General features: G+C 35.5%; 1 protein-coding gene across 1 annotated transcript in view; it reads right to left on the bottom strand.

Annotated features, from left to right (window-relative positions):
• DNER (delta/notch like EGF repeat containing) overlaps positions 1-14,295 on the bottom strand; it is a gene marked incomplete at its 5' end in the record, with an annotated part of 53,750 nt that overhangs the window by 15,823 nt on the left and 23,632 nt on the right. The window contains 2 exon segments of the mRNA XM_010162698.1: positions 377-490; positions 3,777-3,899. Of these exon segments, the coding sequence (XP_010161000.1) occupies positions 377-490; positions 3,777-3,899 (237 nt within the window).

Below are 14,295 nucleotides of genomic sequence, written 5' to 3' on the forward strand. Positions count from 1 at the left end.
ACAGTAACTAAGGTCAATGTTAAAATATTCTCCAGTTTCAATAGTGTCCAATTAGAATGTTGGCTTACCTGGAAGTCTTCAAAATGTTATTTTGAAAATGCAATCTAGTCTCAAACAGTAAGGTCGTAAGGCATGTTAAATAGCTGTTAGCTTAGTGAATCCTCTTTAGTAACGGGCTTTTTTTGCTGCAAAATTTTTAAGCTTCAAAGCAGTTGTAAGTAATATCAAGAATTTTCATTCTCACCAGACTGATTACAATTCAGCAAAGTCGAAATTAATTCCCTTGAAGAGACACAGCCTTACTTGGTATTTGTCTTCTTTTGGACACAGTGAACACTGACAACTAAACGCTCTGTGTACTGTACAAATTACTTGCCTGTATATCCAGGTGCACAAATACAGGTAGCATTTAGACCTTCGCTGTCACAAGTGCCACCATTCTGACAGTTGATGTTAATACAAGGATCTTTGTATAATTCACAATGCCTTCCTGAAAAGGTAAAATCAGTAATTGCCATTAACATGACTTATACTGACAGCATGAAATCAGTACATGTGATAACTTAACTTCACCTGGACGAGAGTAGTAATGTGCAGCCTCCAGACCTGTCCTATTAGGCTAATGAGATAAGACTAAAGCCATATTTTTTATGGTGGATAAAATTTTTACAAACATGCCTCCCTTCTGCTCTTCCCACCCACTGAGGCTTTGGGACAAGAGAGGTAGGGCAATTTCTGCTAACAAGAACTGCTGGAGTTTCTATGAAAAACAAATGGTATAATAAAGCATAATCTGATCAACTATCTAATATTCTTCAATAAAATGTAAACAACAATTGTCTTCAGTAAGAATTTTATTCTTTAATAATATACGTAAACATTCTGATGCTTCTTATTTACTTTTGCAGCAAACTGAGGAGTATAACTAAGGCAATAAAAAGAGAAAATAATTTATTCAAATGTATAGCTATAAGTAAACAATTGGGTTACTCAGCTCCATGCCACTAACTTCACTCTCTCATTCTTAGATGTGGGCTATGTCAATGCAGCAGCTTGGCAGGACACAGTGCAAGCTGTATCTGCCACACACAATGTAAAGCACAGGAGATTCCTGGGGATGGGGGCAGAGGCTCTACCGCCACTGCTACATACATTGTTTTCTCTGGATCTACTCTTCAGATAACACTAGAAAAATCAATGCATGAATGATCTAATCAGTGCATAGATGGCACTGAAACATGAAAAAATAAATGTACATATATAAATAATGAATGACTGCCAGGACTTCATTTATAATGTATCTACTACAGTGAAATCAGTTTGCATTTAAAATACCTGCTTAATCCATTGTAAGTTTTAAGTCTAAATCTATGTCTTATTACCATTCTTTGCTTAGGAATGAATCCAAAGTGACCACTTAGCTAAAATCCTAAATTATGTTCAAGTTTTCTCATTCTTATGCTTTTTACAAGAATTTCAACAAAGTGAAGAGCAGGACAGGATTCTGCTGCTTCCGTGTGATAACACTTACAAATTACAAACACATTTTTCACTTTTTAAGGTGGTTCATGTTTATAAATCCTTACTGTCCTGCAAACTATAACGATATATAATCAATAGAAGCATAAAGTCATATGGTTTATTATGTATAAAAAATGCAATACATTTTGGGCATCGGGAAAATGTTTTTAATCATGAGGTAGTGAATGACAGTGAAGGAATTATGTTTCTTGTACAGATTACAGAACCTAGAGTGATGGAGGCCTTGAAGAGGTTAGACAAATACATGTGAAAAGCAGACATGCAGCTGATCCTGCCTTACTCCTTACCAACTTCTTTCATGAATACCAAGTGTGTTGCACTGGAATTGGGCAGTTTCTGAATTTGAATTTGGAGAGTCTGAGACCAGAACTATACAGAGGTAAAATTAGTGAGGAAATAAAGCCTTTAGAGAAAAGAATATGAGAAAGAAAAATCAATACAATAAAAGGAAGAAATTGGACACATAATATATCAGACATATGCATACAAGCAAATTTATTGAATGGGTGAATGATTAAAAGGAATGAAGTTGGTTCTCTAGTGTTCCACATTGCAGCTATGTACAGCAATGCAAATTTACATGAGTTTTATAAAAACAATAATCTAAAGTAAACATAATTAAAAATTCAAAACAACTTATTTTAAATATATATATATATATATAATGTTTATATATATGCACACACCCACACATACTTACTCACTACAGACCTGCTGAAATAATTTGGTCAGTCTGTCATCAGCAAAAAGGCAGAGCACTCTAGTCTGAGCATCCTGCAGCTAAGGAGGAGAAGGCAGCAGAGCCAAAAGCCCACAGGTACGTGCTGGCATGTATTTCAGTCCAGACTAGTGATAACAGCTCTTGTTTATGTGCCAGGCAGGAGAGCATATGCAGGAAGGCATGGGGGTATGGAGGCAGAAGGGAGGACTGCACACGGGGAGGTTATGTGAGGCCTCTTATTTCCCATATAGTATCTCAAACTGAGTACCTCATCACCTGTTCATTAGTGGCACTGAATACCTTAAGTATGGGAATGAAGAAAGCTCAGTAATCAGCAAAAGCTGTGCACAGGACCAGATCCCCTGCTTCCATTTAAAGCAAAATGTGCTGCACACCCTCTGCTTTCAGCTGCGAGTACAGGTCGGCTGAGAACAGAACACGAAGGCATAACATTATGGTTAAGTGGTCTCTAAACTGTCATGAAAAGCTGAGGGTCATTTCCTCACTAAGCCTCTGAAATGATGAATTCTCTATCTCTTGTCAGAGAGCACTGAGATCACCAGCATGAAATACATACTTAGCTTCAAGCAGCTGTTAAGCAAGCGTTACTTATCAGCACAGATAAAGATTGATACACTTAATGAGAAAATACTGGGGTAATGTTCCTTAAAACATAGTCATTCTACATAAAATATCTATGTTTTAAAAGCAATAACATATAAAATTATATTCCAAATGTATGATTCAAAACAGAATACACAAAAAAGTATAATTTTAGCCCTCCACAGAGGGACATGTCACAGACATCTGATAGGTACTGCTCTGTGTAAACCTGAAATCCACTGCAAGATAAAAGATTTTGTAAAACAAAACACATACTTTTTTCCTCCATTTTATAAATTACTTAAGAAACACCAAAGACCAATTCCATTCAAACATGTCTGGGAATAGCTGCAGTTAACATGGGAAAGCAATCACAGACCTACTACTGTCTCTAGACTTTATGGTCTTCTAAATGAATAATCAATGTAAAACTTTCATTTTTACTCCTTTGTGCTAATCTGTTTCAAATACTAATCTTTTATTACTATTTTTTTAACTCACTTCACTGGAGAAAATAAATTTAAAAAGAATTTATAAAAGCACTCCATGTAACAGCTTCTAACAATAAGTGATTAAAAGTTTTATTTAACAGCTACATTTTCTTTTAAAAACTCATATCTTTCTAACATATATTAAAAACAGCAGAAAAAAGTGCACCTAAGAAGAACAGAGAAAAGCCATTTGTCCCCAGAGAAGAACATGCAATTCTCACAGACCAGCTAAATCTGAACTACTTATTTGAATGAAGATTATGGGATCAGGTCCACACTGAAGCTTGTTTCCATTAATTTTAGATGTGGGATATAATTCTGCTCAATAGTGGATATTGTATATCTGTTTGTAACAGAACCTACCATAAAAAAATACATAGAACGATTAAAAAAAAAACAAGAGGTAAACCCCATCCTACCTTCATATTCAGCAAGGCACACACACTCATAACCATTGACAAGGTCTCTGCAGCTGGCTCCGTTCTGGCAGGGTGCAGAAAGGCATTCGTTATATTCTTCTTCACAGTAAAGGCCATGGTAACCTAAATCACACAAAGAGGAAATAAAACAAGCTATGAAAGGCTTCCCAGTAAAAATTAACAGTTAGGCAACTCCAGGCTGTGGGCAGATGCTTGCTAATTGAAATACACTGTGCAGGTACATGTTAAGACATGGATTTTAAGGACATCTTCTCCCCAGGTGAAATTAAAAAAAAAAAAAAAATCCTGTTAGCACAACATTTTGAGAGAAGCCTCAGCTACTGCCCCTGCAACAAACCACAGCGAGGCCGTAAGCATGGAGGCTGGTGACCAAGGCCACTAGGCACAACGTGAATAGCTCCACTCCAATTGTAAAAAGGAAAAAAACTAATATCAGCGTACCTGCTAGCTTTCTTGGATCCTTGCATCAAAGGCACTCTTCATCAAACTGGTGACAGTTGTATAGTAAGAATGATTATGTATTTTAAATTTAATGCTGTACTATGTCAAAACACTGTAGAAGCATACAATACTTTTTTTTTTTTTTTTTACAGTATTCCCAAGCCATGGGCAGGTATTATGGTCTGATTATGCAGACATAGAAAGTAGGAGCACAGAAAAGCTACGGGACCTGTTAGTGACCACTGAGTCATTTGTATCATGAGGTAAGAAATAAGGAGTTAATCCACTTGAAATAGCACTTTTCTCATTATTCAGTGTGTCATATGATCATTACTCTTAACAGTAGTTGAAATTACTTTTTAGACATAGTGTATCAACTCAAAGTAGTACCTACTCATAACAGTATTAATTAGTGTAGTGTGACAGAGGAAATAAACTAGCTGTAATGCTAAAATATGTTTGCCTGATAATATTCGTTCCTTAGTATTAAATATGAAGAATCATAAGTCTGGTCATTTTGAAGACTATTTTATTTGATAGCAAGAAGCTTATTTAATTCCTCTTCAATAAACCCAGGTTATACTTCTGCTAATGTAAAGCTTCTCTTCTTACTTTTTTCTTGTCTTTCTTTTTTTTCTTTCTTTTTAAAATTTTCTTAAGGTAGGGGCTTTCAAACTCCAGAAACAATGTCTAAATTTATAGGCAATTAATACATCAAAAAGAACAATAAAAAATAGATAGTTCATAATGGTTAGTAAGTACAAATAATGCATTTAATTGCAACAAAAACACTGCTTTCTACCTGACAGAGAAGCATTAACACAGAGGAACTGTAAAATTGCTGGTGTGTTTGACCAGTCAAAAAAGTACAAGGCAATTTGCTCAAGTCTTTCTAAATAAGGGTGCAAGAAGTACTTCCTAGGTAGCCAAATTACCTCTAGGGGAAGGTTTATAATTTAATAGATTAAACAAAATATGCTCTTATCTTTTTGAAAGTACAAATACAAATAGTACAAATATTTCTACTAAAATGCACATCTTTCATAATGTTTACCCCCTTCCTGGAAATTACAGCAAATAATTGAGTGACCAGGCTTTTGCATTTTCTACATCTCTTCAATTGTTAGCTACGTGCTGCTAATAACTGTTAGTCTTGTTATCTGACTTGGGGCATCACAGAGCCTATCTCCCTCCCTCTCAAGCAAACCAAAGACCACACAGTTAACATCAACTTAATTGACTGGATAACTAACAAAAATTAGTGCTTTGGATGTTTGAGTAAACGTTTTGGCTTCATGAAACCATAGCACCATCTCATCTTTACCTATCCATGAAAAGGTGAGGATAGAAATTCTGGCCCATACTATTGTCCACAGAGTAATCCTAGAGACACTTTGTAAGCAGTGGTTACTTCACACTCTTTTTCTTTTTGGCTTGTTATTTTATAATATTTGCCTGTGTACTGAAAACAATATAGACTGGAAAAAATTGTATTTGTTTTAAACAAAAGCTTGCTTCTATTTGCCAGCTTTGCTCCATTTTCTTGAAATTTCATTCTGATGAAGGTCTATATCACACATTAAAAAAGGCAGTTTCAAATATGGTTTTGTATGAAAAACACTGTTTCACAAAGAACAGTCATACAGAGAAGATATGTCATGGTATGTTAACAGAACAGAAGGACACTCTTCCCACACCCCTACCACAGATAAATTTTAGTTAAAAGCATTTAAATATTTAACCTTCTTGACTCCTCGATACTCCCCTCGACCTTCAATTAATGTGATATAATACCATGAATAAGTACTTGTAATATATTATATAATACCATGCATTGGAACAGTGTTTATATACTTTTAAAAAATACTGATTTACTCATTACATATAGCTATAAAAGCAATAGATGAATGAGCATACAATGAATAAAGATGCCATGGGCATGAATGAAGAAGCCAGGGAAAAGGCTTAAAATACAAAATGTAGATTCTGCAATGTGATTTTACTTCTTCAGACAATCACTATTTGGTAGCAAAACTTACAGACATGAAGTGAGAGTATCTTTCATGAACAAAGAAACAGAGAGGGATAGATTCTCATCTTCATTAGTGGTAATCTATAGTCACTCTCCTGGACTAAATTTTTCCCCAAATTCTCATAAAACCGTAGAAAATATGACAAATGCCACCTCTAGACACCATTTCTACCCCCCACCCTCCCTTTACGAATAACTAAAAATAAAACTGTATGAGGATACAACATGTATCAGTACTACACAAGATGTATATGCAAAATATTTGATTTTGCACAAAATTGCCTTTTCATAGCAAATAGTTCTACTAGTAGCTTAGAAACATTTCGGAACCACTTTCTCCAAAGCTGTTAGCAGGCAATACAGAATTAATTATGTAAAACATGATGGGTTTTTTATTAGAACCATAGAACCTCCTGGTTGGAAAAGACCTCTGAGATCATCGAGTCCAACCATACATGTCCACTACTAAACCATATCTCCGAGCACCCCATCTAGCTGTCTTTTAAACATCTCCAGGGACAGTGACTCAACCACCTCCCTAGACAGCCCATCCCAGTGCCTGAGAACCCTTTCAGTGAAGTACTTCCTGACATCATTAGCCTACGATGAAGTTTATCTAGCTTATGACAGTGGGAAATATCCATATGTTGTGACATTTGTAGCCAACATACAAACCACAAAAATCAGAAAACTTAAAAGAAAAACACATGGGGATTCCCTGTATTGAACACAGATGTAATTAGATATTTTGATGGGAGGGGTTTCCACGTGTTACACACTTCTCACCTTTCAAAGGGAGCAGAGGGAAATTTGTGACTGAATGGTTGTCTGGTTTCCAAAATAGTCTGAACTATTGTATTACCCCCTAGGACTAAGATAGCCCACCCTGTCAGACACTGCACAGAGTAAGGGAAAGATATTTTTCTCTCTCCACGAGAGGGCAGATCTCACCCACACACGATTTCACCCTCATCATCCTCACCCGGGTGCCAGCAGCTTCCTTCTGCTGTAACCTATGTGAACAAAGAAAGTTCTGCGGTGGGACCAGGCACTCACGGGAAAGGCATGTTTCTTCTCATGGAGCTAAGAGGCAACATATCATTCTTAACAAACATTTCTCTTTGTATTACTGCTTTTAAATTATACCACTATATAAGCCATGTAATATACTAAATTAATGCATATAACCTCAGAAAGACTACATAAATAATTTTTATATTTTCATTAAAGAACTTAGATGGAAACAGGATGATTTTTCATAGATAGCTTCAGAATAACAGACTAGTATAGTTGCTTCCTCTCTTTCTAGTAACAATACGATTCTGCTGCTTTTATGTTCAAAAGCAATACCAAATACAGCTATTTGCATCTTTCATGGTGTATTACACTTCTGTGGACATATTTAGAAAGAAAGAAACAATACCTGCATTAACAACACTTCTTCAGCTGCTGTGTCCTGAGCAGGGAAAAAACATGCACTGGGCACTGCATCCTCAAAAAGGGCAACTATTATTATTCAACTTTTTTTGTCCAGGTCACTAGAAATTGGGTATGTCTTCAATAATGGCACCTTCATGAACTCAAGCAGAACTTGCCTCTGATATGCTCTCTTCAGAGACTGGGTAATGGACAGGGAACCTAAAAAAAACCCCTAAAATAGGGATGTCCCTATGTTATCTCTTCTCCCTCTACATGACTGTCCTTCTGCTACTGGTCTTTACAAAGGCAGAAACAGATCTGCTGCCGCTCTCCTCTAGATTCCTAAGTGTTTCTATTTCTTAAGCAACAGGGAGGCTGCCTTGAAGAGGCCAGTGTATTTGCCTGATGCTCTCTGGCATGGTCTGCAGACAGCTACATACTGAGATGCGCTCTCTTTGCACATGGCTACATTAAAAACTGCAAAGGGAGAAAATGTGAAAGGGAACACATAATCTGTGTCATGCAGGCCAATGAGGAGAAGCCATGGGTTTTGTCAGAGCCTTTGAGAGCAGTTGATAGAGCAAAAGATACAGCAGTGCTTGTCAACATCTTGAGAATATCTGCACTATTATGTTAACAAGAGAGAGGGAGAAGCTTACTATTCCCTTTAAAAATTCATAAAGAACAAAGTTGAAAGATTTGAGGCTTTCTTAGACACTAGCTCCTCAACAGTGAATTTCTGGGCTTATCCACACTTATCACTTCAGCAAATAAAGGCAGCAGGACAAAAATCCCATCTTTATAGGAAGGCCTAACGGGATACAATGCAAGAGAGCTCTTACTTTACAGGGCACAGCATCAGTTTCCAAATGTTCTATATCTGCTATCATAGATATTTATAAAGTAGAGGGCAGGTGTTAATGTCTGCACATGTGCTTTGCAGTTCCAAACTCCATACCCCTATGTCTTTAAGAAAACCAATGCAAGACTTTGCTGTGATATTAAGTTTTTCAGTTTCTAGATAGATTTCTTTGCTTTGGGCCAGACAAAATTGAAAAGAATATATTAAATATTTGCATTTGAAATTGATAACAGCAGCTCCATTAAAATAATGGTCTGTAAAGAGGGAGAAAGATATAAGTGGAAGAAGAAACTGCTTTTAGGATTCAGGGACTAAATAAATGTTCTATGAACAGACACAATGAGATCTCACTGGTTCATGAACCAGACTGAGAAATCCAATTAATGACCACAATAATTTTTATCAAAATTAGTTCTTTAACATGGGGTAAGCATGAAAACACAAAACAAACTATGAATCTGATGTCCAAACACAAGTATTTCTTTGTTGCCTGTAAAGGGACAGGTGATAAGTACTAATAATTTGCATGTGTAACCATATAATTAAAGATTTAAATGGAAAGTTTAATGTGCAACTGAAAAAAATCACACACATAATGCAAAGTAGGTATTGTTGCATAGACTTTTGAATTCCACATAGCCCTCCCCGCAGACATTTGAAAAAGTATATTCAACCTAGAAAAAACTTATGTATTTTTTCCCTCCACGCTGGAAATGGGAACCTTCAAAAGTATTAGACTGCTTTCCAAGTTAACTTACACGAATAAGGTTTTCCATGCAAGCTATTAGATGATGTAGGTTATCCACAACAATGATCACAATGAAAGCCAACACACATACACACACAAAAAAAAAAAGTAAATGCCTAGTTGTGTGTGTTCCACAAACTGTGCAGATATGCAAGTATAATAATATCATTTATCATCCTTCAAATTTATACACTGGCCAAAAAGCACAGAAACCAGGCTGTCTACCAAGCAAGGAGACTTTCACAGACCTTGGTCTAATTGGAACTGTTTAAAATTCCTCTCTTGTTTAATTTTTGAGGCAGAAGTAACACAGATTAAAATCCAGCTGACACTGCCTGCTGGTAGGAATAGTGCATAAAGGAAGGATGGCATTCAGCTCCCACATATAAGAAAAACTCTGCAGTGCTTTGCTTCTGTAATAAGAAATTATATCCTCTGTCAAATACCTCAAAAAAAAGAACACGGCATCCTAGAATTGAACACAAAAAATTTAGAACCTGACGCTTGTTTTTTAAAAGAGTGTGTTTCAGATATACCATATAACCAATATAGAATGGAGTGCGAAAATGTCATTTAATACACTTACCATTACTATATCTAAAAAAATAATGTATATTAATTCAGGGAAATGTCTGAAAGTGAAAGACTCCGGTACAAATAAGTCAGTAGTCTAGGAGCTGGCATGCTGATGCTGAGAGCCTGCAAGCCAGAAAGCCTCAGGGTCAAGAGGCTAATATATGGTAATATCTTTATGTAATTCAGTATGTTTATTATTAACCCTTGATAATGCTACTAAACTGCCCACAAATTTTATTCATTCACTTTACAAGTAATTGTAACAGAGATCATCAAAGTCTCTGCAGGCAAAATTATAAATAGAATCCAGCTTTTTAATATAACAGAGACGTAACTCACACACTCTATCAAACTGCTTGTTGATGAAGATTCAAAAAATGTGTTAGGCCATGCTTTATAGTCACTACTTAAGAGGGGTTTTTTAGGAATTGGAACATAGGAATCCTCAAGTTTACTTGTTCATCTGCCTGACAGACAAACCACTGGCAAAGTGTGTATTATGATGCCTTCTAAATGCTGAACTACAGAGAAGTTGATTCCCATTTACGTGCTATGCCTTTAACTCATGAGGGAAATCTCTGAAGATAATTGGTTCAAATCCTGCTACTAAGATTAAAAAAAAAGAAAAAAAGAAGAAAAAAAATTTTAAAAAAGAAAAAACCCACAATGGTACAAGGCATAAGAGAAAAAAAAAAATCCTTAAATCCTGACTACTCCTACCTTTCTACCACTTAGGTGCAGTTCTGTAATGATCTTTTAAAATAAGTTATCCAAATTTTAAAATTATGAACAGATTAATGATAATTTCTTATAATTTGGCCTTTAGTTCCAGCTTGACATGAAGCAAGTAATATTATGTGTAGATGAAAGTCCTTCTAAAACAAGTTGTCATTTTTAAAAGTGAAGTTTACAACAGTCTACAAATTTTTTGGAAAAAAAATGGGTTTTTTAAAATACTTACCATTAAATTTCACACATAGAGCAACACAAAAGAGTTCAGTTAAAGAAGTGCTACATATGATCTGGGATGCAGCCTCTATGGCTTCTCATCTGGCTAACTTTTAAAAGCACAAATATTATTTAAATAAAAATAAGTCTCCGTAACATGAGACACGTGAGACTACTTTTAAGTCCTGCGTGACTCAAAATTAATTTGAACAAACCTAACCAAAAACTTCTAATCAGGTTTAGGTGACAAATTTCAGAAACAAAGTTTTTATTTGTCCAAGAATATTTAACTAGTTTTTGTTGTTTGAACTACAGGCAAAGAACATGCTGAAGAAGATTAAAACTTTCCTGGTTTACTTGGAAAAAGAAACGCCTAGTTTTTCTTACCATGGACAACTCAGGAAAGGGCACTCGTGCTGGACAGCTCCTGACACTCCGGTTTGGAAATTGGATCCCCTTTTTATACCAGAAATGTAGAAGAAAATTTTTTTACACTAATTGGGAAATTCAGGTTTCTGTTGACTTGTCATAACTTCCCATTTCTTATAAAAGGGCAGAGTATCTCTTTTTGTGCTTTTATTTCTACAATTCAAAGCATTTGAATCCCGACAATTCTTTTCAGAACTTCCCAGAGCATACACAGAACTGGTATTCTTTAAAAAAAAGCTCTTAATCAGTCTCTGTTTTTTTCAGTCAACTGTCATTTCAGTCATATTTTATAAACCACTTTCCTTGTTACCCAGCATTAGGCAGCTCCTCATCTCAATAAATTCTCTGTAGAGAATTTTCTTGACCATGCCCTAACTGCTGGTACCATTCAAGAGCTAGAAAAACAGCAGTTTTCTTTTATGAATCCAAACCACTTAACAAAATATTTGCTAGCCAGTCAAGGAACAGGTTAATGCTACCAAGTAACTTGTATATTCCTACCTGCTAAGCACTTTTTTTCCTGTCTTTCTGGATTATTTTTTTTTAACTTCAACACTTGTTTTTTTTTCTTCCCACTCCCTCTGTAATTTAGTCCTTCTTAGGGGCTGGGTGAGGAGAAGAATATAAAAAGTGAAGGGGTAAACATTAAACTATTAAATTCTCAGTTCTAAAAATGAATTTAGGAAAACAGCACCTGGCAATTTCATCTACCTGCAATCAAAAAGATATTTTGCCAGACATGAAACTAATTATCAACTGATAGGAATTCTAGTTTGTGCTCCCGATAAGATATGATATGCTAGCTCTATTTAAATATGATTAGGCCTGTTGCTCTTCATCTCAATACCCAATCCTTTTCTCTAAGGGTTCCTCTATTATGCAAATGAACAGCAAAGCAATTAAACACTTCAAAAATGAAGGCTGAAAATTTGTAATGAAAGAATTATCATCTTCACCTCCTGAAATATAGAAAACAAACCACATGTTAGGAAATACTCTTCCTGCATTACATAATGCCATGCTTCTGTTCAGATGAAAACTGCCCACACCATTCATGTAAACACCTGAGCTGAAAATATTTGAGGACACATAAACATCTGGACCTATCTTGCCACAAAAATCTACTTACACTCTGGTTTCTGAAAATTTGCAAGCAGAAGAATTGGGGATACTTCCTGAAGTACTGTCCATAAAATGGAGGGGGGGTTTTTTTTGTTAAATAAGTAAATACAGCTCAATGGTTAAAGCGATTATATGAGATACTTATAATCCTGTATGTATAAATTCACATTTGCTGGACAGCAAATTAATTATGAGACAACACTACTATGGTATTGTCCACATTTCACTTTCATATATTTCTCCTTTATAAAGAGATATGTAATTTAATTATAAATCTGTCAAATCCAAACTACAAATTTCCATTAGCTTCTGTTCATTTGTGAGTACCTCTCCAAAAACCAACTCCTGACAGTCCTTTCCTTGTATCTAAATAGCAGTGATTAATTCTGACACCTTCTAATAATGCTGCATTAGTAGATTTCATTACAAACTCCCCATATCCACAAACAAAATGAATCCATTCTCTGGTGGAGAAACAACTCAATACAAAATGCCCAGAAGGTTCGTTTTCTATACCAGTTAAATTCAGACCTGTCAGAATCAGTGTAAGAAAACTAGACAGTCTAGAAAAGTTAGGACTGCTAATTGAACTGAGTTTCAAAAAGTACCTTTTTTCAACAGGCTTTATAAAACTTAGTCAAAACAGACTTCACTGTTACATCATGCTCTGGATCAGGATAATCGTATTATATACGCACAAATTTTGTAACTGCACTAAGTACTATATAGCCAGTTCTCTAAACTATTACTAAAAGTATCTTCATTCCCAAAATCAAAACACACTGTAAGAAGAAAATTTCATCAATAAAACTGTGAAACAACACAACTGTGTTATGACCTGCCTCTCAAGACAGCATATACCAGTAAGAATCTTGCTACACAACACAATGCCTTAACATGAGGTATTCATAAAGCTGAAACCTGGTTTTCCTACATTTATTGATTTAATGAGTAATGGCTTATTTCCAATAATCTATCAATTATTCCTACAAAGTGATGAATGCTTTCAGCCTTAGAGCAGTTTCAAACTTTATTGTCAGCATCTGGAATTTCCTTGAAAATCACATGCATCAGTTACTGAAATCAACACTTTGAAGTATGCATTTGATATACTGTCCAAGACATTAGCTAGTAATTATTGTGTCTTCAGGGATCTTTCTTCACATGAGATACCAGTTTTATGGACTACAGAATCGTAGATAAAAGTGAACTCTTCAAGGAAAATAGAATTCTCTACATTTCACCTTGCTCTAAAGCTGTAAGGAGCAGCAAGCAGTGATATCTTTCTTCCTCAAAATGCCAATAATACATTAAAATCAAACAGTTATTTTACTTCCTTTGTGTCCTAAGCCTCAATATCCTAATCTGAGGTGTTCTAGGAACAAATTCTGGGCTTTTTGGGAGGAAAAGGAGAAACTTATTTTTGGAAGAGAAAAAAAACTCACTTCTTCCTATGCACAGGGCAAAAATAAAGTATCTGGAGGCAGCATGTACTAACATTCAAACTCACCACCTATAGGAGTACTTGCCTACTTCAGGCAAAACATTTGCAATTGATAGGATACCTCCATATCCTGCCAACTGAGAAGGAAGGAAAAAGAGCTGGAGAACCATGACTACTTTCCTACAGGGCAAGGCAAAGCAGCTGTGAGAAGGTATTCCCATGACAGGAATTTCGAAGAATTTGCATGCCACAGCATTTTGTATATGCAGAGCTACTAACTGTCCATGGTCACTCCTCAGCTTATTCTGTGTACACTGGGGATTTATTTTCCCCTTACCTTCTACAGTTTTCAAGTTTACAGCTTTATAGGAACAGACTTTAAAAAAAAAAAATTATTCAAATGAAAACAAAGATTTTTGTTTTTCACTCTGTAAGTGCTTAAGCAGTAGTGGATGTGCAACTCATGATATGTTCATT

This window comes from Antrostomus carolinensis, unplaced genomic scaffold (genome assembly GCF_000700745.2).
Source record: "Antrostomus carolinensis isolate BGI_N321 unplaced genomic scaffold, ASM70074v2 scaffold18022, whole genome shotgun sequence".
Lineage (NCBI taxonomy): Eukaryota > Metazoa > Chordata > Aves > Caprimulgiformes > Caprimulgidae > Antrostomus > Antrostomus carolinensis.